Source organism: Sander vitreus, chromosome 2 (assembly GCF_031162955.1).
Source record: "Sander vitreus isolate 19-12246 chromosome 2, sanVit1, whole genome shotgun sequence".
Lineage (NCBI taxonomy): Eukaryota > Metazoa > Chordata > Actinopteri > Perciformes > Percidae > Sander > Sander vitreus.
This window is the reverse complement of record NC_135856.1, coordinates 27,532,284-27,555,498: the sequence shown is the minus strand read 5'-3', so window position 1 is coordinate 27,555,498 and position 23,215 is coordinate 27,532,284. Positions and strand designations below refer to the sequence as shown.

The following is a 23,215-nucleotide window of genomic DNA, read 5'->3' as shown; positions in this document are numbered from 1 at the left end:
TAGCTGTGTTCTATTTGTCACAATACCACCTTTTCTAAGGGATTATTAAATTGGACTATCAGATGATAATCTTTTCTTCTTGTTCTGCAGGAAAACAGGGCTCAAGGGGAATGCTGTGAGCTCACCCATGACCAGATTTGACAAGTGATGATCGAATACAAATAACATTATTGTGGAGCTTAGAGAACTGTATTAGCCTTTACTTGACTGTTTCTTTTTGACACTGCTCTGTCTATCAGTTTCATTTGCTCAAGTGACATTAATGTGCTTGATTACTTACTGCACAAAGTGGGCAACTCCCCCCATGGGCTCTAAAAGTCCCAGGTTTAATGTGTGCCAACTGGTTTGTGCTATTTTGATAAGTAGAGATTTTGTTTGGGAATTACTTTCTGAGAGGAATAGATATATATATATATATATATATATATATATATATATATAAATATATATAGAGAGAGAGAGAGAGAACGGGAGAGCCTGTCTACAAACCAATCAATTGCAAGTGTATAGACGCAGCAGGTGATGACAGGACGTAGGTATGTTGTGTATAGATCTTTAGCATGCTCGCATAATTGCAATGTAAAACCACCAATCATATGTATACAATGTAGCAAAAATGCAAACCTTGGTTTGGACTTTCAGGTGTGAAAAGGCCCTAAAAGAAGTTACCAAGCACCAAACATGGGGCCAGGTAGTATCCCAGCATGGTGCAGATAGTGGGAGATCACGAGGTAATGGAGACATAGCAGCTAATTTACTGTGGATTACAGTAAATTTCCACGACTGCTTTATTAAACTGTGAATATCAGGTATGTACCGTACATAGTGTTTTTGCCAATCCAAAATTTTCTTTAAATAACTAAGGAATATTTTGTACCTGAGACTTCCTGACCTCTCAGCAAATTTAGTTGCCTGACTGACAGGCAGCATTTGATAAAGTTCCATTGAACAGTTGTGGGGACTGTTGAGCTGCGTGTTCAGACACAGAAGCTTTTTTGGCCAGATCACCTGATATGGCGAGAGATGTCTTCCATCACCATGATCGCGAGGCCAAGGACCTGCTAAAATCACAAATACAGAGGAGCGCAGAGCTTGTCAAAACCCACTGAGGTGCAGAGGAGAGACTGAACTGAGTCAATAAATAATTACGCACCTATCAGTGACTACATGCAGGACACATTTGGCTGGTATGGTTCAGGGCCTGTCTGTTTATTATCTTTCATGAGACTATCTGATAAAGACTTTAGCTCCTCAGCTCATATGTTCCCAGAGGGCGGCACATTTGGATTAACAGTAGACCAAGTGGAGCCACGTTGAATCACTTTGTATTTCTTTACTTAGAGAAGCAAACTTCTTAGATGTTCAGATCACTGTTACAAGCAGAAAAAATAAAAAGTCTCCAAAACTGTGGAGGCTCTATTCAGCTTTTATTAAAATAATAAAGGAAAATTGCACCAATACTGGATGTGATGGAGAGAAAAAATACTGCATGTTAACAGTTTGTTACAACCTCAATGAAGCCTTGAAACCAGGGCTTAGACGGGAGCGTTGTTCTCTACCACATAAAAATGTTTTTAGAACTTTTAAGCTACTTAGGAAGATTTTTTAAGGAAAACATCAAAGTTCAAGAGGTTAAGATCAGGCATTTAACCACGTGGTGTGCAGTATGAATTGCTTCAATTTGGATACTTGTTGAGTAAACACTGGAAAACACTGAGGGTGGCCAAATGGAGGAAGTGGGGAAAATGGATTCAGGAAGAAAATGCCCATAAAGAGAGGCACTTCCATTCCAATATTTTATGCAGCTGGACATTTTTAGCTCTGTGCGGTAAACATACATCTAACGATTATTTTCCTTGTTTCATTATACTATTTTCTTTGTTTTTTTAAATGTTCTCCCAGCGTTAAGAATACTTCATTATTGTTGCATTTTACTTATTCTCATCTTTGAATATAACAGTATACACATACATGCATAAGCGTATAAAAATCTCCTGAAAGACAATCCGTACACCAACATAACTCCTTTTAAATGGTGAATCAAAGAAAATACAGAAGAAAGTTTCTTTATTGCAAATTTGTTTGCAAATGTATTAATATTCAAACTCATTCAACTCTCTGGAAATTGTACGTAAAGTGCTGTTTAACAGAATGTCCGTATTCTACAGTCAGCACACAAAAACAATCATGAAAGGAAAAGACCATTTCTGTTCATGAGAAAAAGTAAAACTAGTTTATGAAAATCTCTCATCGTGCTCACCAGTGACAGCAGAACAATATAATCCCAATTCCTAAATCCATACAAAATTAGTGTTAGTGTAGAATGTCTTAAAAGACTTGACTCTTTTCCAGCCTTAAAATACTGAACAATATAACATGGAAACTAAAAACCGTCCTAGACTGAAGAAATGTTTGTCATGGAATTTTATTGGCCGAATGAATTAAAGAAGAGGGAGGCAAAACTGGGTCTCTAATCAAAATACTGGATTTTATGACTGCAGGAAGATAATCTTAACCACAGAACAATGTTGCCTTTCTTTGCTTATTAAAAGTTAAACCAACCATGAAAGGTTTCCATTTAGAAGCTGCAACCAACTGCAGTAACAAAGTGTTTCATTTTCTGCACATATAAACATGTTTACAATAACACATTCAATGATTATTGCCGACTCAAACATCTGCTCTTAATTGAAGTGCTGCATTATAAGAATATAATGCAAGACTTAGTTCAGGCTTTTCCCGATATTTGTTTTATTACAGAAGCAAGTTATGAAATCAACCTCAATCTAACTAATTCAATGACTACATTATGTTCAAATGACAACTTTACCTGGTATCGCCCCTTTGGGACTAAACTCATGACATCCATGAGTCCAAAACCATGAAAATAGGATGAATGAATAAACCAATGTATCAACCTATTGGTCATTAAACCAAAATGAAAACTAAATTGTGTCCCTTAAATTCTCCTAAAACACTTAGGGAAATACCTTCAGATGGTGAATGAAAGATGGAATTGAATGCCACAGATAAACTGGATCGAAGTTCGTATCTACACCTGGATTTCTGCCTCCAGTAGGCTTGCAGTGAGGGGCCCTGAGTCAAGTCTGATACCCCCAACCCCGGTCTCAGAGACAACTGGTGAGGCACTGGGGGTCCTTATGGTGAGAGAAGACAGCGATGGGGAGAAATTGGGTGTCATGGCTGAAGGGGTAAGTCCTGTGTTCCTGGCTAAGGGGGAATATGCATATTTAGGGTAAGAGGGCTTCCTTCTCAGGCTCGGCACACGCCCCGGCTTTCGTGGAGGTACAGTCCTAATGCCAGGCTGAGCCACTCCTGTTATAAGGGGTGGTGGGTACATGAGACAGCTGGCCTCTGCTGCTAATTCCTCACGGCCGCCTTGAAGCTCCTCGTCAGGGAGCATCCCGATATCTGTGAAAACAGAGGCCAGAGTCTGGAAGCGTGGCTCCCAGTCCAAAATGTAGTCCCAGCTGTAGCTGCCCTGCAGCTGCTCTTCTAGACACAACAGTGAAGAAAGTGAATCCGCAGAGTCATGGGCTTCCGAGAATGGAGGGTACCCACTCGACCTCATGCTTTCCTCCAAATCCCTCACCGTAAGTACTGCAGGAAGTAGTCCCTCACCTCCTCCCTCTTCTTTGAAGTGGTGGAGGCTTTCTGTGCTGGCCATCCCTGAGACTAAATGTTTATTGACAGATAAAATGTGCTCTGGCCCTACATCGATAGAGTGGCAGGAGATATTGTCCCCAGGTAAAGCGGAGTCTGGGATCTCCAAGGCCTGGTTGCCTTGCACAGATTTGTCTCTTTTACGGCAGGGGTACTGATTAATCCACTTGATCTCCTGGTCCTCAGCGGTTTCACCTTCTGCTGATCCACGGCCACTCGAGTCTGACTGATTGTATGGGTTCGATATGTCCCTCTTGGTCACCAAGATGCTGGGTTTCATCTCCTGCAGAGAGATGGTACTTTGGCTAATGGATCTACCGAACGAGCCTGTGCCGTGGTTCAAGTTGGCAGCAATGGCAGCTGCCTTTTTGATTGCCGCTTCCTTGATCTTGTACCTGAGAACCAATCCCACAAAAATGAGGACGACAAGGAGAAACATGATTAGTGACACACTCAAACTGAGCATGTGCGCATTGAGAGGCACCCCCGTGAGTGCTTCAGCGGAGCTGGATATATTGACATAAACTAGGCAGGCGGTGGTCCTGGAGGCCAATCTGGGACTACCTGCAGACACTACCAGCTTCACCATGTCCTCACTGGCATGGTTGCCTCGTCTGCGATATACAGGACCAGACACAAAAATGGCACCAATTGTTTTGTTTATTGAGAAAAACGGCGATGACTTCACAAGGGAGTACTCCACCAGCCCGTCAACCCCTCCATCATGGTCCATCGCCATCACGTAACCGACTGTCTCTCCAGCCTTGGCGTTTTCTGGCAGGATGAAATGGTACTGCTTTTGGGTGAAGACGGGACTGAACTCATCCACTCCCTTGATGGTCACCTGCACTCTCACTGTAGCTGCTTTGTCGCCTTGGTCCCTGGCCTCCACTACAAAGCAGTACTCACTCTCGCGTTCGTAATCAAAGGTCTGTCTGGTGTGAATGTCGCCTGTTAGGGGGTCGATGGCAAAGGCCTCCTTCTTCTCAGGGCTGCCACTGCCATAGTCCATGAAGCAGGAGGACACAATAGAGTAAGTGAGCTGGCCGTAAGGGCCTAAGTCATTGTCAACAGCATGGACAGAACAGGTGTGGGTAAACGCTGGGAGGTTCTCCAGCACTGAACAGTTAACAGTAGGGAACATGAAATACGGAGTGTTATCATTAACATCCAACACTGTGATGAAGACCACTGTAAAAGTGACTTTACGTTCTTCAGATGATTCACCACCATCAGAAGCTCGGATGGTGAGGGTGTATTTTGAGTCTTCCTCATAGTCAAGTGAGTGGTTGACCACCAGAAGGCCAGACTGAGGGTCGAGCTTGAGGTGACCTTTGCTGTTCCCCGAGATAATGTCGTATCGCAACAGGCTGTTAGTTCCCAAGTCAGGATCCTGAGCACTGACCTGGACCAGTCTGGTACCTACATGGCTGTTTTCACTCACTTGTGCATGGTATCCTGTGCTGGAAAAGACAGGGGCATTGTCATTGCAGTCTGTCACAGTCACCATAACGACAGCAGAGCTGTTCAGTGGAGGCATTCCTCGATCAGACACGCTCACTGTTAGCGCATAGCTCTCTGTGGTCTCACGGTCCAAAGGGTTACACAGAACAAGTTTTCCTACATTTCTCATCTGACTCTCAACCTGAACCATTTTAACTTCCAGACAGAATCGCTTCTCTTCATTTCCCCTGATGATGACATAGTCCAAATGGGTGTTTTCGGGGCTCCAGTCTTGGTCCTCTGCAGACAGCGTCAGGAGGGTGGTGTCTGTGGCCGTGTCCTCTGGGACTGTAAGCGTGTAGATGTCCTGGTGGAACAAAGGTGCATGGTCGTTGGTGTCCAGAATCAGCACATCTATGGAGGTGACAGTAGACTGCACAGGATCGCCTTCGTCTTTGGCCTCAACCAGAAGATGGATCAGGTTGCTGTTTGTGATGGCCTTCAAGGGCTTATTGGTGAAAACAGACCCTACAAGACAAAACATGTGTTCATGAGTGAATCCGTTTTATTTTTTTTATCTACACTAATCAATATTAGAAATGGATCCAATGACTGCACAATGGGAAAGTTGCTCTTACTGTAGTGGCGAACCAGACAGTCAGTACCACCAAACCCCCCTCAGTTCTATAGAGCTTTTTAGCTGCTTTTAGCTAATAGTAGTTATTTTCCAACCCAGTGTACAGTACGCCACCTGTCCAGCACCAAACTACAGACAAAGTTAGTGACCAACTGGTGAACATAGAGGAGCATCTAGCATGCTAAAGAGCCAGCTATTTCTCTCAGTTGGAGTTGGGAGAAAGTAAAATAAAGCTAAAGGATTTTTTTTGGGTTGTCAGGTGGTTAGAAACATGACTCCAAATGAATAATGATGTTGCTCTATGTCTACTTGATATGCAAATAGGTAACGGTGCTAACAAGGAGATAATATATCAGATTTCAGTGTCCAAAATATTTCAATACTAAAATCTGTTTCACTTTATAAAACATTATATTGCAGTCAGTCAGACAGACAGACAGACATTATGCACACATTCAAACACGTGCATTTTATCTCACAATGAAACGGTTTACAAGGTAGAAACACTTTAGGAAAGACCTGACATCTGGCCTTACTAATGAAAAACTGTAACACTCTTTTTATTGATTTAACAGATGGATAAACAAATTTACAGATTGTTCCTGGATTAGTTTCTCTTCAGATTGAGGACAATAAAACATGTCTATTTGTTCAACAATGTACTAAGAGTTAAATCTAAATTGTCCCCGTCTTTAGACACCGCAATGCAACATTATTCCCAGTGTGACTATTCTTTAATGAATTCCATATGCAGACTGTAAGAGCAAAAGTTCTTCTTGGATGACAATAAAGTGTTTGTCCATCCAATTTATTGTTCCACTTCACTGCCCCTTATACTTTTCTACATGATGACTTTATTAATTCTGGGGCTCTATTCTAAAGCAGCACCATTCATTGTTTGTGAAACAAATAGGAATGGAAAAACCGAGAGGCACCGCACCACAAAAAGCACCATATCCAATTTTTGGATTTAGAGAGCTTTAGTCAACATTGATGCAATTTTCACTTTCCATTGGTGCTCCTCACAGCAAAACATGGGGAAATACATTTATTTGATATTAAACTTTGGAGTTCAAACACGATAGAAGCTCATAAATCACAAGTGGAAAAGACTGGCCAGAAATGAGGAGGAGTTCAACCTTTGCAGAATTCTTTCTTGGGTTTAGAATTTAAAAAAAGGGATATAATAGGATAGGCATGGCTCCTCCGAAGCACTTTATCTCAATGACTTCTAATTGCCTTCTCTGCTGCTTCTCTTCCCCCCTTTCCAAGGAACTCACTTGCAAATCCAAGACTACAAAAATATAAACACTGGAGAAATATACTGCTACTGGCAGAATGACAGAACTCCCACTAACCTCTGATATTGTATGCTGCTCATAACCAGGCAGAAACTTTCTCTATGCCCTTTTCTTTGGCATGTGCCCATTTATCTATGCCAGAAAAACTGATTTTAATGGAGGGAATACGAGGGATGAATATGAAAATCAGAACACCAGACAGTCATAAGTCATAAAACTTGTAAATCTTGAGGTAATGTGTTTTACAGAAGGACTGTAATACATTTTGGGTCATTGTTTTATCCATCTGGTGACTTCTTAACATCTCCCTTTTCTATATGTATTACAGTATACATACAGCGAGGGTAAACGGTCAATGAGATATTCATATCAGAGCTATTTCAGGATGTCTTTTCCATCAGTTGAGCTTTTCTTACCATTGTCAGGCTCCATGTAAAAGCCTTGTAAAGGAGATGAAAGCAGTCTGTAGGTGATCTTCCCATTGAGTTCAGAGTCTCTGTCGGTAGCCGACACTGACAAAACTAACGTGTCTGCTGAAACCAGCTCTGACAACTCCACCTTGAGGAGAGAACAAATAATGAGTCACATCTGCAGCAAGATCATGATGTACAGTATACTCTATATCTAGTCAGATACCACTTTTTAATAAAGTTAATAAACATTTATAAATGCTTTATAACAATACAACGTTTGGGTTGCCAGGTTTGAAAAATCTATTTGGCTGGTATATGACCTGCTTCAGCAGAATTTGCCTTTAGCAGAATGGGCAGGCTTAAACGTTCAGTACACTGGCCGTTCCCAACCTGGCACTCGCAAATGTGACGTCATGGGATCGCCGTATCCGTTTATACTCGCGCCTGGTGGTCGTGACACTAGTTGCAGTCTTCTCCTGAACAAAGGTGGCGCTAATGAGGAAAGGCTACCGAGGCTTGCTATTTCTACGGACTAGAAGAAGAAGAAAAAGGTAAACAATGGCAGAACTGGCAGCAGCATTGACGTCAATGCTTCAATATGATTCGATGACCTTCTTCGTCGGATCAAGCCTTTCAGTCACCATAAAATAACTCATCTTAACCCAGTAAGTTTACAAGAGAGACTTGCAGTCACTCTGAGAGTCCTGGCATCCGGTTGTCGGCGAACTCGTTCAGGCGTCCTGTTTCCGCTTTGTCGCGCGTCGTTGAAAAAAGTAAGAACAGTGCGCGCCCTCTGCTCGCGCACTCAAAATCCTGGCGCGCCAGCGAGATCTACGTCATTTTGACGTCACATTGGCGCGCGCAAGCTTGGGTGCGGCTACTGTAAAACGGCCATTAGTTGGTTGCAGTTTGTAAACACCATTCAAAGTTGGCCCCTTCTCCCTGGCTCAACGAGGGTTACTGTGCTCGCCAGCGGATGAAAGCCATCCGCAGATTCACTCTGTTTTAGGAAGGAGCTTTGTCCGCTTGGCGTTTTGCCTTGCTATATTTGCGTTCAGTGGCAGTTCTACATTGAATGGCACCCTGGGCGAGACCCCCCTTTGAAACTTAAAACTACTAACGCCATGTAATGAGTAAGCAAGAAACAGTGAGAGTTGACACATTAAATACTTAAAAAAAGTGCCATTTATTAATACAATAAAACAGTATACTCCTCATAAATCATAAAACAAGCTCTCTCTCTCTCTCTCTCTCTCTATATATATATATATATATTTTTTTTAACATTTCAAGAGGCCCTGTGCTTTAATTTGAAGAGGTCTATCATGAGTTTTTGTCTGCCAATGCAGATAGAAAAGCTACAATTCTCATTAAGAACGTTTGCATGATGTGGAACGTTTATCTAGGCTACTAATGCAATCATACAATAAAGCATGCCTACTTCTTTTATTGTTGTAGTGTTATCATCAACAGTTTGTCCACCACTCAGTTTTTGGCTCAGTTTTATCAAGGGCCAAAGTGTTTTAAGGGGAGTTGCGCTTACCGCAGGTTCTACTCTCACTCCCTCATCTCTGTCCCTATCCTCCTGAGTCTCCTCCTCACTGTGGATGCCACTGCCACCGACACCACCACCACTATCATCAGCCACGGGAGCTGATGAAGGTCCTGCTACTGCCCAAAACATGTCTCTTGTCTTTTTTTCGTTTATTTGAGCCGCTTGGGTAACTTTGTTTCATTTTTGCTTTTAGACCATTGCCATAAAAGAAAGGTTTAGACTCGTCTTGCTCCATCTCTGTGTACTTCCCAGTTCTCCTGTCACCGTGTGTTTATCTTTCGCGCCTGCACCGCTACGGACTAGTCCATTTCATTGTGAAAGTAGGGGGCCGATTTGCCAATTCCCCAAACGGTGAAACAATAGATAACAGAAAACCGCTTCGCGGCGCAGAGGATTTTTCTTTTCTTTTTTTAATATTCTCGTGCCGCCCCCCATGTGACATGAAAAAATGCCACCCCGGGCGGCTGCCCGGTTTGCCAGTGCCTAAAACCACCACTGTTTGCGTTTTTCTGGCGCTGTGTCCTCCATTTTCGTAGCTTTCTCTTGGATGCGTGCTTACGATCTGGCATCTGGTTGCTACATTTTTATAGGGGTTGATGCCCAGAATTGTCCTGAACAGAGCAAAACAAAAAAATACAGTCTCTGTAGATACAGACACTGCCACACACTTCTAGTAGCTAAAAAATGATGTGTTAGAAGGATTCTTTTTGTATATATACGTGTATATATATATATATATATATATATATATATATATATATATATATATATATATATATATATATACACGGTTGTTTTTTTACTAAAAAAAAACAAAACTAACTTAAAAAAGCTAAGGTTATTGAAGTGTGAGAACATGTTCTTATTCATTTACTAATATTTATATTTTTCTTTGTGACCCCTAATTTTTTATTTATGGAAGTGACTGACCAAACCACTGGACTACCTCTTTAAAGACTTGTCACTTTCTAATAAGTTATCAAGTCTGCAGTTCATGTTACAAAGTCATCAATAAAGGATTACACTAAAAAGACAAACCAAGTTATACTGAGGGATAATGTACATCAGGCACATTGATTTTTACAACCTGGAAACCCATAAGCTGACCTTAATCACCTTAATCACAAGCATTAATAACCAACTTTATACTGCAACTTATAAATCCTAATAAGCCATGCTTTAGTAGAAAGTTGTTCCTTTTGTCATTTTACAGTAACAACATGCGTATATCATTTTTGTGATGGCTTGGTGACACCAACCAGTTGGCCTATAACCTTTTTAAGGACAAATATATCATCTGTACCTGGTAGGAGACCTTGGTGAAGACTGGAGCGTTGTCATTGACATCAAGCACTTGAACTATGACCTCTCCAGTGGTCTGATGGAGAGAATCAGACGCCCAGACTGTCAACGTGTACTCTGTCTGCTCCTCGTAGTCCAGGGCCCGAGTCAGGGTAACCACACCAGTATATCGGTCAATAGCAAAAGGGAAATTGGTGCTACTGTTGTCTGAAAAGCTGTAGGTGATGGTTGAGCTCAGGTCCACGTCGTTTGCAGTCACCTGGGTGACCATGTAACCTGCTGGCAGATCTACAGTCAAACAGAAGACGTCAAAATATGTCCACAAATACAGTAGTCAAAGATGACACATTCTCACTCCCATCGCGTCAAAAAGCGACGCTTGGTCAGGTGCCTTTGGCGTTTGTTGTCACTTTTTGAAGCTCTGGGTCGCGACGTACGTTTAACCGACATGCGGCACAACAACGGGACAGTTAGGTTTAGGAAAAGATTGTGGGTGGGCTTACAAAATGTACGTTTCAGTGACACGCGGGACAAGAACAGGACACAAACCCCGGTCTCCTGGGTGAAAGTCCTGTGTTGTTTGACCCATCCAGCACCCCAACCAGCCTCCTTAAGCAGATTTTCAGTCTTTCATACTTCTCGCTACCTTTGTCACTCTTAATACTACGTCATCTTACATTGCCACGGCGAGCTGCTGCTCTGCCTGGTACATCCCGTACGGATGCTAAAGGGGGATTTTTGCACCAGTATGCAACGCTGAGAGCCACTGACCAATCGTCAGTTTTTACGAGTTGGGAGTGAGAACGGGTTGTCAAAGAACATAGACAGTGTTTATATCCAAATGAGTGTTTAAGATTGAATACAGCCAGAAAGCAGCAGGGGTTGGTCTTACTCTCTGCTATAACCACGGGCTCCATGGGGGGGATGGCAGGGCTGTTGTCATTGACGTCCACCACTTGGACCCTGATGGTGGCGGTGCTGATGAGCGGAGGGTTCCCCCTGTCTGCTGCCTGCAGAACCAGCCTGTAAATTAAAGGCAGTAAACAAATGATGCCACTCTGCATATTATGGATATTGTATTGCTGTGTTATGCTAGGTTGGACATGTAGCACTCTCAATAACAGAGTTCAGCAGATATTTTAGGGATTTGTACTTTTTGAGTACATTCTAAACTCAGTAATTCTACTTTCACATGAGCAGATTTTGTGACTACTGTACTGAGGTACATTTTGAAAAGCAACTTTTGCCTTGTCAGGAAATCTGTCAGACAGCTTTCTAATGAAGAAAATATAAGCAGTGGCACAGTCGTGCCCATTTCACCAAATTTGCAAGATGAAATTTGCCACGTGAGATTATTTGCTCTCACTCGTTTACAGAAAACACGTTTCACTAATTAAACTTGTAACACATTTATGAGGTTCCAAGAGCCCTGTAGGACTTACCTATTCTTCTGCAATTTGCAAGCAACAATTATTCGTGAAACATAACAATACTGCCATCATTTGCGATCTGCATGCACTATAAGTAGTGTTCTCAAATCACTTTGTGAAACTGGCCCCACAGTGCAACACTGGCCCTCTCACTGTGACCACACACATCAGCAGTTGACTTCCTATTTAAACTAATTTAAATTAAATAAAGAAGTCATGCCCCCATCTCCTAACAAAGATAAAACAATGATTATGTTGTTAGCATTCAACAACTACAGCTGCCACAAGGGTTTCACAGTGTGCCAATGGCAGAGACTCAGGGGATGTGCGTTTGTTGAATGCAAACAAAATAAATGTTTATAAATGGAAAAAATGGAAATGGAAAAACTTTTCCAGAAAACTTTTAGCTTTGAATATGGACAAAAATAAAAATCTTTATTAAAAAACTCACTCACACGCTAGTGATATAGGGGCTAGCTTTGAGAGGGAACAGGACTCTCTATTTTATAAGAAGGAATTTACTAATCTAGTTTCGTCTTGACTAGCATACATTCTAGAAATGGTTACATAATGCTTTTTTTCATGTGGGACGTACTTGTATGAGGGGGTGATCTCGCGGTCCAGTAAGACATTTGTAGCAAGAATCCCACGAACAGAGTCCAAGATGAATGCTTCGTTAAGGTTGCCGGACACGATGGAGTACTCAATCTGCCCGTTCATCCCGCTGTCAGCATCAGACGCAAAAACCTGCAGAAAATGTGGCCAGGGATTCATTAAATCTGGCCAATATATGACACACCTGACTAAATATATGATACACCTGCTTGGTATTTGTAATATCAAAGAGGACTTCAGTTTTCATAGTTTCTACCTGCATGATGTAGGTGTTGTGCAATTGCCCCTCCCAGACAGCCGTCCTGTAGTTGCTGTGTTCAAACACTGGTGCGTTGTCGTTCACATCCAGCAGGCTGATGGAGACCCTGCAGGGAGCTGTCTGCAGCCCATTGTCAGCCAGCACCACCAGATGGATCTGAGGGCTCACCTCAAAGTCCAGAGAGTTATCTTTCTGCACACGGATCTCACCTGGATGAGAGGAAAACAATAAGGTACTGTTATACCCCAAAAACTGTTCCAACCCTACTTTAGAGACTATATATGTATATGTATATATATATATATATATATATAGCCTATTGTATTTCAAGGTAGTTTTTATTAGATCAGGGGAAAATGAAAGCACAGTAATGGAAAGAAACACATAACTTTTCATCTATTAAAAAAAGGTGTTGATAGAAGCACCTTTAGGTTCAAGGTTTTGTGGTAACCCTTAAAAAAGTTTGTTCATATGTCAGTATAATGTGTGTGCTTCATTACTTTATATAGACATGAATCCAAAAAAAGAGTGTAGGGTAGAGTATGGTAAGATCAGGCAGGCAACAATCATAATTCTTTAGGAAATACTTGTATATAAACAACCAGATGAACCAGATAAGCTGTAAGGGCATTTTGAAGAGAGAGACAGAAAATGAGTCCAACATGGTTGGATTAGAAGCACTTATTGGTTTAACATAAACAATGGTGAGGGCTAAAAATGTAAAGTTATTTTCTGGATACTTTAGTGGAAAATAAAATGGATGAGTGAATGAGAATCTATACTATTAGCATCATTTAAATGATAAAAGCATGCAGGACTTTTTTTATGCAAATGCATAACAAAAATACCATCTGCTAATCATAACCAGTGAACTCCAGCAACAACTTTGAATAGACCGCAAAAAAAAAAAGGGAACAAAAGCAATGTTTTTGTTTGGTTTCTTACCCGTGTGACGGGTGATGGAGAAAATATGATTCTCGTTGCCACTAAATATGGTGTATGTGATCCTTTGTCTGCTGTTGGTTTGGTCACTGGCCTCCACTTTTGCAATCCAAGTGCCTTGACAAAGAGAGAGAGTGAAAGGCTTGATGAGGTTTTTGATGGTATCAGTGAAAACAGAAGGAATAGCGGTAATAAAACGTACCAGCTCTACTGTTCTCCTTGACAGTAGCGTTGTACACTTTATTTGTGAACTGTAGCCCTTCGTGTTCTCCTTTCAGATGGATGAAAACCAGGCAGGTGGAGGTTAAAGCAGGCCGCCCTTGGTCTGAAACCACAACCTGCAGCTTCCTCCCGGAGAAACCTGCTCGCATTCGTCTTCTCAGTGAAATCTCTCCTGACTCGCTGTTGATGTCAAACAGGTTCTCCTCATCAGACAGCATGAACTGTATAGTCCCATTGTCACCCTGGTCACCATCTGTTGCCGTCACCGTGGTAACTATCTGGTTTGGTAGAGTCCTCATAGACACCCACGCGTTGATGGGATTCTGCTCACAGGCCGGCACGTTGTCGTTCACGTCCTCCACCTGTATGGTCAGCGACGCCACCGAGCTCAGTGGTCCTTGAGCGCAGCCGTCGGTAGCCACAGCTCGGAGGGTGTACTGGGCCCTGCTCTCTCTGTCCAGAGACCTGGTGGTGCGGATCACTCCGGTGAACGCGTCCACTGAGAAGGCCCCCTGGCTGCTGTCCTCCGTCAGAGAGTAGGTCAGGTCCCCGTTGGACCCCTCGTCAGGATCGAAGGCACCGACACGCAGGACCTCCGCACCGGCAGGTAGACCCTCGCTGATGGAGGCATGGTAGCTCTTACGGGTGAAGGAGGGCATGTTATCATTCTGGTCCAGCAGCAGCAGCTGGAGCTGGGTGGAGGAGCTGAGTGGGGTGGGGCCGTAGTCCCGAGCCTGTATGGTGAGCGTGTAATTCTGCCTTTCCTCGCGGTCCAGGACCTGTGTGGTGCTGACAGCACCTGTGTGGCTGTTGATGGTGAAGCGACCTCTGTAGTCCTCACCTATAGAAAAGTGGATAGGCATTAAAGCATCAGTATGGCTTATCAAAGCTTGGCTCTTATTTTTGTAGATGTCCATCATTCCTATCCTTGTTATTTCTATTCCATTATGCAGTGGTGGAAGAAGTATTCAGATCCTTTACTTAAGTATAAGTACTAATACACAGTGTAAAAAATACTCTGTTACAAGTAAAAGTCCGGCATTGAAATTGTTACTTAAGTAAAAGTATGTAAGTAGCATCAAGGAAATGTACTTAAAAGTATTAAAAGTAAAATCCTCACATTTTAGAAACTGGAAAAGATCAGTTCTGTCAAGTGTTTAATCAGCTAATCATTTCAACTGGACTTGTAGGCCGTTATATTGTTGGGTATATGGGTTGTTTAATTTATAATAAAATATATTTTATATATGACATGTGTTTTGTGTGCAACAATCTTAATTTGTAAAGTAACTAGTAACTTAAAGACTGATGTAGTGGAGTGAAAAGTACAATATTTCTCTCTGAAATGTAGCGGAGTAGAAGTAGAACGTGCCATTGTAGCAGGGACATATTTGCATTTGCCTTTATCTCATTTATAATTACACATTTGTTGTGGTTACTTTTGTCTTAAAATGTATCTAGTGTAAAGTATATAGGCTATATGTTAGAGGTCAGAGCCCCTCCTTCATTTCTTCATCGGTGGTCCTGGGACTATAAATACCTGGTGTCCCCTTTCCCTCTCCCCTTTTTGTAATACTGTTTGGGAGAGGTGAGTGTAATTTATTTTTGGCTCATTCATTATTTTAATTCATTCCATTATTTCTTGTATTATTCTGTTGATATTTTTGTTCCCCACACTTTTATGTCTGTCCCAACCTTTCTACATCTTGTTTTCAACAGACTTATGTCACTTCATTGTTGTTTTTACAAGTTTTTAAGAGTTAGTGTAGCTAGCTTAAATTCGCGGCAGAATGTGTGTATATGTGTGTATTGTAGAAGTTGGAGTGGGCCGTTCTGTTGCATGACGAGGTCTGTCTATTCACGTTTGTTACCAGAATAAACGGACCTCATCCTAAGGAGATCCTGGTGTCACGGTGTGGTGAAATAATTATACACAATGCAGAATTCCAAAGGTCACACCATGACAAGAAAAGACTCAAGTAAAGTACCTTACATTTGTACTTAAGTGCAGTACTTCAGTAAATGTACTTAGTTACATTCCACCACTGCCATTATGTAACATTTATTGCCAAAGTAATTGCTGAGATCTCGACAACATATGACTAAATGTGATATGAGCGGACAAGACAGTTCACCCGTATAATCCAAACTACTTTATTTTAAAGTAAAACCTGAAATGTCGCTAAAAATCCCTTATTGCACAACTATGGAATGTATGATTGCTCAAAGTACCAGTAAGTTGGTCTGGCATGGATTGTTAATGGACTGTTTGGGTAGTAATTTTATAATTTATCTACATTTCTTCTTCCAAATAAGTTTGGCTTAGCTCAGGGTTTGTTTAAAATCGGTATGATTGCTTAGTTTCTTTACCCTTTGGAATTATTTTTTACAATGTCGATGAGTTCCAAGATCTAAGCTATTGCCTTGGTGAGTATAATGTTATTAACAATAGAAATGCCAGCCAAAACTGCCAAATTATTATCCAAATAGTTTGATATACCGAGCACTATCTGGGCTCCTTACCTAAAATGGAGTAGTGTATTGTTCCATTTTCTCCATGGTCTGGATCAGAGGCCTGAGCAGTGTGGACCACCCCAGGAGGAAGGTTTTCTGGCAGGCTGATCTGGAAGGATGACTGCATGAACTCCGGAGGGTTGTCATTGTCATCCAGCACAGAGCACAGCACTGTGGCCGTACTCGACAGAGGCCGCGTGCTGCTGTCACGAGCCTGCACTGCAGACAGGAATCAAAAAAAGGACTTCACACTCCCGCTCACTGTAGAAATCTTCGGCATTATTTTATTCAATTTTGATGGTCCTGTGAAGTCACTAAGTCAGTGCTTTTTCCTGCTCACAAAAACCAATCAGGGTTTCCATTATTTCAACAGTTGTTTCTATTAACTCTGGCATTTTGCATTTATTTGATAGCTCACAACAGAGATGAAGACAGGAAATAGTTAGTGGGAGAGAGATATCACATGTAGCAAAGCTGGAATCAAACCAGGGTCATTGCCATCACAGTATATACAGTATGTGTCTTAATGGTGTTAACCACTTGGCCACCATGACGCTCCTGATCTTTGGTTTGGTTTACTTCTTGGACATGACTAAGAGTCTACTGCAATGCTAGCATCTCTGTGAGGCTGTACTTTGAGCTAAATGCTAACATCAACATGCTCACAACGATACCAGTAACATGCAGATGTTTAGTGGGTATAATGGTTACCATGTTTACCATCTTACCGTGGCATGTTAGCATGCTTATATTGGCTAATTAGCACTAAACCCCCAAACAACTCAGGTTAATGACATTAGATTTTAACCAAAGTATTGGACAAATTAAAGTTTTGACGTGATGGTGATCGACAAAATTAGGGTTCATGCTCTGGGGAACATGGATATTTCTACCAAATATGAAGAAGAATCATCCAAATTATGTTGAGATATTTGGAATAAAGTGGTGGACTGGTCAAAATAATGAACTACTGACATTGCCATTCCATAGAGCCATATCGAAAGCACGACTATATATGAAAAACAGCTATTGGTAAACTGCTCAAAGAGACCACAGACTCTTATTATAATAGTTCGACAGTAATGTACTGTAGGCTATATATTGAAAATACAAGTATTACAAGTGACAGTGTATGGAAATATACAGTATCGCTCGGCAGTCTCAGTCTCTTAACACCGAACTGTTTTTTAATAGCATGGCAGACCCTAAGAATAAAAAAACAATCCTGTCATTGTATTCTGTGACAGCTTTGAATACACACTGAGAAGAACTTAGTATTTTATTTCTTTCCAAATGCATCTACAGCCAGAGAAAATGGTCCCCACATATTTTGGTATTTCCCAATAAGCCCTACAGGATTCTGGCACAACTTCAAGACATTCAGGCTTTCCTGTTATTATATTTTGTTATTATATTTAATTGTTCATCATACTGCTGACTGTACAAATATTCCGATAAAACATCTGAAAGCAGTTTATCACTAAACACTGCTGAATAGTCTGAATGTAATTGCCGCGTGTGCCCACGAGAGTCTAAAGCAAACACTTCAAAAGGCAGAGGGTGCAGTCAGTAGAGGTTAGATATACTGTAGCTCAGCCCTTTAAAAGTCGACTGTTTCCTTAACATAAATCAATCTGCTGAATTATGTTGCCCTCATACAAAAGACCTTGCATTCTTTATGACTTTGGCTGTGAAGCATGTCAAGAGAGAAGGTAGAGAATGAGAAACAGAAAGAGAAATATCTGTGTTTCATAGATATTTTATATGTTTAAGCAGCTTCAGGCTTTAGATACGTTTTATAACCCTTCAGGAGGAAGATCTGAGCCAAGTATTGACTTAAATGTGTTGCCAAGCAGAAACATTGTACAAAGAACAGAATCACAGGCTTTCAAAGAGTTGGTTTATATCTTCAGTTTGACACTGGAGATGTTTTTCATTCAGGAAAGTGATGATAAAGGTCTATCTGGTCAATACAAACTTTAAACTCACGTCAACGCAATGCAGACTCTAAACCTGTGTCCATCTGGTCACTATGAAACTAACTTCCGCCTGGTGAGTTTTTTTTCCTCACTAATCAGCACCTGATTGTGATTGATCGTCACTACTTTTTCCAGCTTGAAAAAAACGTACCAACTGTTTTCTCCCCCCCCCGGGCAATGCAACATGCCGCTCTGATTAATTTCAGCGAAGAAAACACAATATGTAAAATGCAAATGTAATATGCAATAAATCACTCACTCACCTGCTGAGCTGAATCAGACCAATCCTGACACACTGCACCGTTATGTCCATTAGGGGTGGGGAAAAAAAAAAATCGAGACGGGATAGTATCGCGATATTTTCTTTGGAAATACTGTATCGATACACAGACGCCAAATATCGATCTTGAATTATATATATTCAGTCAGTTTGTCTGCTTGACAATCCCATTTTGCAGCAATAAAATAGAAGTGAGATACAGAAAAATGTATCTTTTTAGATAAAACAGATGTTGACAAAGTTTCCTTTTGGGGACATCCTTTGAAATTGGGAAAAATTTGAAGTTGGAAAAAATGTATCATATTGCAATATATCACAGAATATAGCAATATGTTTTAAATCGCAATAATATCGTATCGTGACATAAGTCTCGTGATGATATTGTATCGTGAGACCTCTGGTGATTCCCACCCCTAATGTCCATGTGGCTCCAAGATGGCGGTTTCAACAAGTGTCCTACTCATTAAATAGGTGGCCTTTGCTGTGTGATGTAGTGCCACTGCTCGATTTCCATACACCTTACTAAGCTTAAAATCATATTCATGAAACGTTCTGATGTGAGCGGAGGCACGCTTTATTTCAGGTGAGGTCGGGAGCTTCTGTGAGAAACCCTGTTCAACGTCCATGTGTTTTCACTAGAAGAATAACCCCTTGAGATGATCTCATTTTCGAGGGGGTCCTTAAGACAATTATACAGAAGATACAAAAACACAAAATACATTCACACATACACACAACACTCCCAAGCCTAACTACTCCAACACGACAGATTTTTGACTATATCTTCAACAAGGTCTTTGAAAACGCAGGATTTTATTAAACTACCCTTGAAACGGCTTGACAACAACAACAACAACAGTGTGTCTCAGAGCACTATTTCTCTCCACAGTTCTGTGTGTCTCGGGTGTAACAGGTTTGAACTGTGAGTGTGCGTTACCTCTGAGAGGGAAGTGCTGCTGCTGCTCTCTGTCCAGGTAGGAGGTGGTGGTGATCAGACCGGTGTAAGGGTTGATGCTGAAGAGCTCGTAGCCGGGGCCGGGCAACAGACTGTACCACACCCCGGCATTCTCCTCTGGGGGAGGAACACACAAGGTTAATGTATGTTTCACATGCTCTTTAGTACTGTGAACACTGTTACAGACCTTAAAACAAATCCTCATTTCATGGAATGTGAGGGAAATAACTAAAATAAGCAGGAAAAACCCCACAAACACAACCTCATTTTCCAGGCGTATGTTACCTCGGCCTTATCTGTAGAATTGCTGTATATTTGATATATAGCTCTGTATATAAATCTTTTTTGAATGTAAAGTCTAAGCTTTGGCTTATTCCACATACCCTTCCATGGTGATTATATTGCCTTTGTAAGAAATAAGACATGAAAAGCAGTCAATAATCACATTTTCATCCATTAGCTTTTTTCACATTTTAAAGTTTTCTGTCAATCTTAGCATTCACATCAGTCCTGAAGTTGAGTTTAGCACCTCATCAGGTTAGTTCATGTTTATGGCTGCTTCCATTTCAGACGGGCCTTATCTGATGCCAAATTGAAAACAGAACCATGGGGTATAGTAAATCACACAATGTCTTGTGTCACCTTTAAAAAAACGGACAGGGGCGCAAAACCTTAGTCTGGCAGCCACACATTAAAGGGTACCTACCGTTTTTTTCAACCTGGATTTTATTTTCCTATGTTTTTGTGTCTAAGTGACTGATGGGAACAACAACCTTTGACATTGGTCCAGTATTAAGAGAGAGAGAAAGAGAGAAACAAGCTACAATGGAAGTTAATAGGGCAATTGTCCACCTTGTATTTACCTTCACAAAAGTGCTCGTTCTGCCACTGACAGACTCAGATTACTATTCTAAGTGTCTGACAACATTATGGAAAGGATTTCTAAGGAGGTCAACCTTTCTGTTTAAACATAAAAATATCTGTGAAATTGCGTGCATTTTGGCATTGTAAAATATACTCAAAGTCGACAAACACAATAAAACTATGAAAAGCCGTTTTACATGCTGAAAGTATTGTTTTTTTAAATGGAGTCTGGTGGGTTTAGCGCTAGAATACAAGATGGACAATTGCCCTATTAACTTCCATTGTAGCTTGTTTTGCTGCTGCCGACTGCAGCGATCTCGCTTAATACTGGACCAATGTCAAAGATTGTTGTTCCTATCAGTCACTTAGACACACAAAAATAGGGTCTAGGTTGAAAACGACGTTGTGCTGTAGCAGATTCAATTTTTTTTTTTTTTTATTTCAGTTGGACTTTAAGCTTAGAACATAATATCATGTTTCTTACTTTCATAACCTAAACAGCAAAGTCGTTATACTTCTGATGATAACATTAGGGGTTTTGGAGAGTTACAGCAAAAAAAAAAAAAAACAGTATTGGAATGTCCTAATGCAAACATGTACATGGTAAGTTTGATGTGATGCTTGAAAGTAAGTATGAATACTAAAACTGTATCTGTTCCCCTGCGACCTAAAAGGACAGCACAGTTACTCTTTAAAAAACTCCCTCCGAACATGTGAACATTTGCTGAACAAAGTGAAATCCAGGCCGCGCAGAGTAACACAAAGGTTAGCTGTCACACTCGTTGACATTGCACTTCTCCTCCGACTGCCTCCGACACATGGAAACTGGACGAGGATGAGGCGATTTGAGGAGACAGATGAAAACACGGCGCCTATTGGCACAGATGGCTTGGATTATGGAAATCATCATGAGACAGGACCTTTCAGATCTCCCAGAGGAGCTGTGTGCTTGCTGTTCTTGGACAATTCTCACCCCCAAGAATGTTAATTCACATTGAAACCCCTCCTGTACAGATCCTCCTGCCACATGGACCTCCACCTCCAGCATTTAAAAGGACTCGTACTGTCAACACGGCGAGACGGAGGCCCCGTGCACAACATGTTCAAATAAACGGGACCGATTGTGCAGATTTGTGAATATGATTGGAGTGAGATGAATGAGATTTGCTGGGATGTACAGTGAACATAGCACATGGAAAAGACACAGATGGAACAACGCATGAGGGCAAGGGGTTGGTTTCAATTAAGCTGCTAATGGAGTGAAACAAAACAGACGATAACCTTGATTCACTGCAGCGCTAAAGTTTAACCAAAACATGGCAGGGCGAGCTGCTGCTCAACTGTATTTAGTCATGTGGTACTATGCTTTAAAGATAATACAGATGAACTGTTATACTACTGCTGAAACAGAGAAATGTTGAATGGGAATTTCCTCTTCGAGCCATTTAGAGTTTGAAATATTACAACAGGTTGAAATGTCACAGAAAAGGAAAAGAGACATTTAATGTTTTCATAATTTATGAAAACAAACCATTATTTAGGAGCTTGTTTATGAGTTTAATTTTATTTGTATGTGTCACTATTTAGTTTTAAGCATATTGAGTTTGAGGACATATGCTAGTGCTGCCATCTAGGCACTGTGGAGGCATACTGCCATCTCCCCTACCACAGAAGGACTATTTCAGGCTCAACTCCAATGCAACTGGATGAAAAGTGCAGCTCATCTAACAGTCTCCAAATAGAACATCATTGAGATTTTAGGGAAATAAAGACGGTTTTCTCACCATTTTCCATTCTCTCAAATAAATCTTTATCTATATAGCCCAAAAGCCAATAGCCCTTCTTTTTTCTTTTACAACCTGTAGAACATGCAACATCCTCTATCCTTAGATCCTCAGCTCTGACAATAAAAATAAGGAAAAAGCTCCAGAAAAAAGGGGGGAAACCAGATGATAATCAGCAGAAGGGAGATTCAAATCTAATTCAGCTGCCAGTGACAGGAGCTGAGGTGTTGCTGGGTCCTTTCTGGTTCTTAGTTCATTCATTTTATTCTTTATTTTCCACAAACTGAAAAACAAGCATGCCACCTCAGAATTTGCATCTAGCCAAACATATACAGTATGTATATTTTTCAAATCACTGTTGTGATCTGGCTGCCATTTTTAAGATAATATAAAAAAAAACTTACTTTTTCCACCTGCACAAAAATAAAATAAAACAATCTGTAACTGTTGTTTTGAGAGTAAAAAAAGCTAAACTCAATTACCAGTTGTCTTTTTTTTCTTTACATTTTAGGGACCAAACGATTAAATTAATTGAGAACATAATCTGTAGATTAATCAATACCAAAAATAATCCCTAAAACAAAACAAATGCCTTTGACCCCCCCATTATTTACTTTTATATGAAAACCTCAACTCATAAGTAAAGCACAAAGATGCTGATAATTATTACCTGAATCCTCATCAGTGGCAGAGACCCTGATCACCGGTTCTCCAGGGTCTCTGTTCTCCGCCACGCTGGCGTTGTAGCTGCTCTGACTGAAGACAGGGGTCTGGTCGTTTACATCCCCCACCTCCACCGTCAGAGTCTGGGTGGAGGAGAGCGAGGGCAGGCCGTGGTCCACGGCACGGACGCTCACACGATGGAAACGTTGCGTCTCATAGTCCAGAGGGGCCGAGAGAAACAAGAGGCCTGTAGAAGACGGAAGAAGATGAACTTTGAGCGTGATGGTTTCTTCATCTTTTTTTAAGCAGAAGTGGCTTGGAATTTTCTGGAGTTAATGCAATAAATCAAAACATCATGCAGCTTTGTCAGGAT

The 23,215-nt window shown here is 41.1% G+C and overlaps 1 protein-coding gene across 1 annotated transcript in view; it reads right to left on the bottom strand.

The window, feature by feature from the left end:
• Positions 1-1,410: 1,410 nt before the first annotated feature.
• dchs2 (dachsous cadherin-related 2) overlaps positions 1,411-23,215 on the bottom strand; it is a 42,700-nt gene continuing 20,895 nt past the window's right edge. Inside the window, exons 10-20 of the mRNA XM_078263520.1 lie at positions 22,850-23,089; positions 19,514-19,648; positions 16,327-16,536; positions 13,784-14,644; positions 13,585-13,698; positions 12,637-12,848; positions 12,361-12,512; positions 11,228-11,358; positions 10,337-10,623; positions 7,482-7,623; positions 1,411-5,655 (exon numbers count right to left, since the gene is read on the bottom strand). Of these exons, the coding sequence (XP_078119646.1) occupies positions 3,053-5,655; positions 7,482-7,623; positions 10,337-10,623; positions 11,228-11,358; positions 12,361-12,512; positions 12,637-12,848; positions 13,585-13,698; positions 13,784-14,644; positions 16,327-16,536; positions 19,514-19,648; positions 22,850-23,089 (5,087 nt within the window). The 3' untranslated portion in view covers positions 1,411-3,052. The remainder of the gene's footprint in view (positions 5,656-7,481; positions 7,624-10,336; positions 10,624-11,227; positions 11,359-12,360; positions 12,513-12,636; positions 12,849-13,584; positions 13,699-13,783; positions 14,645-16,326; positions 16,537-19,513; positions 19,649-22,849; positions 23,090-23,215) is intronic.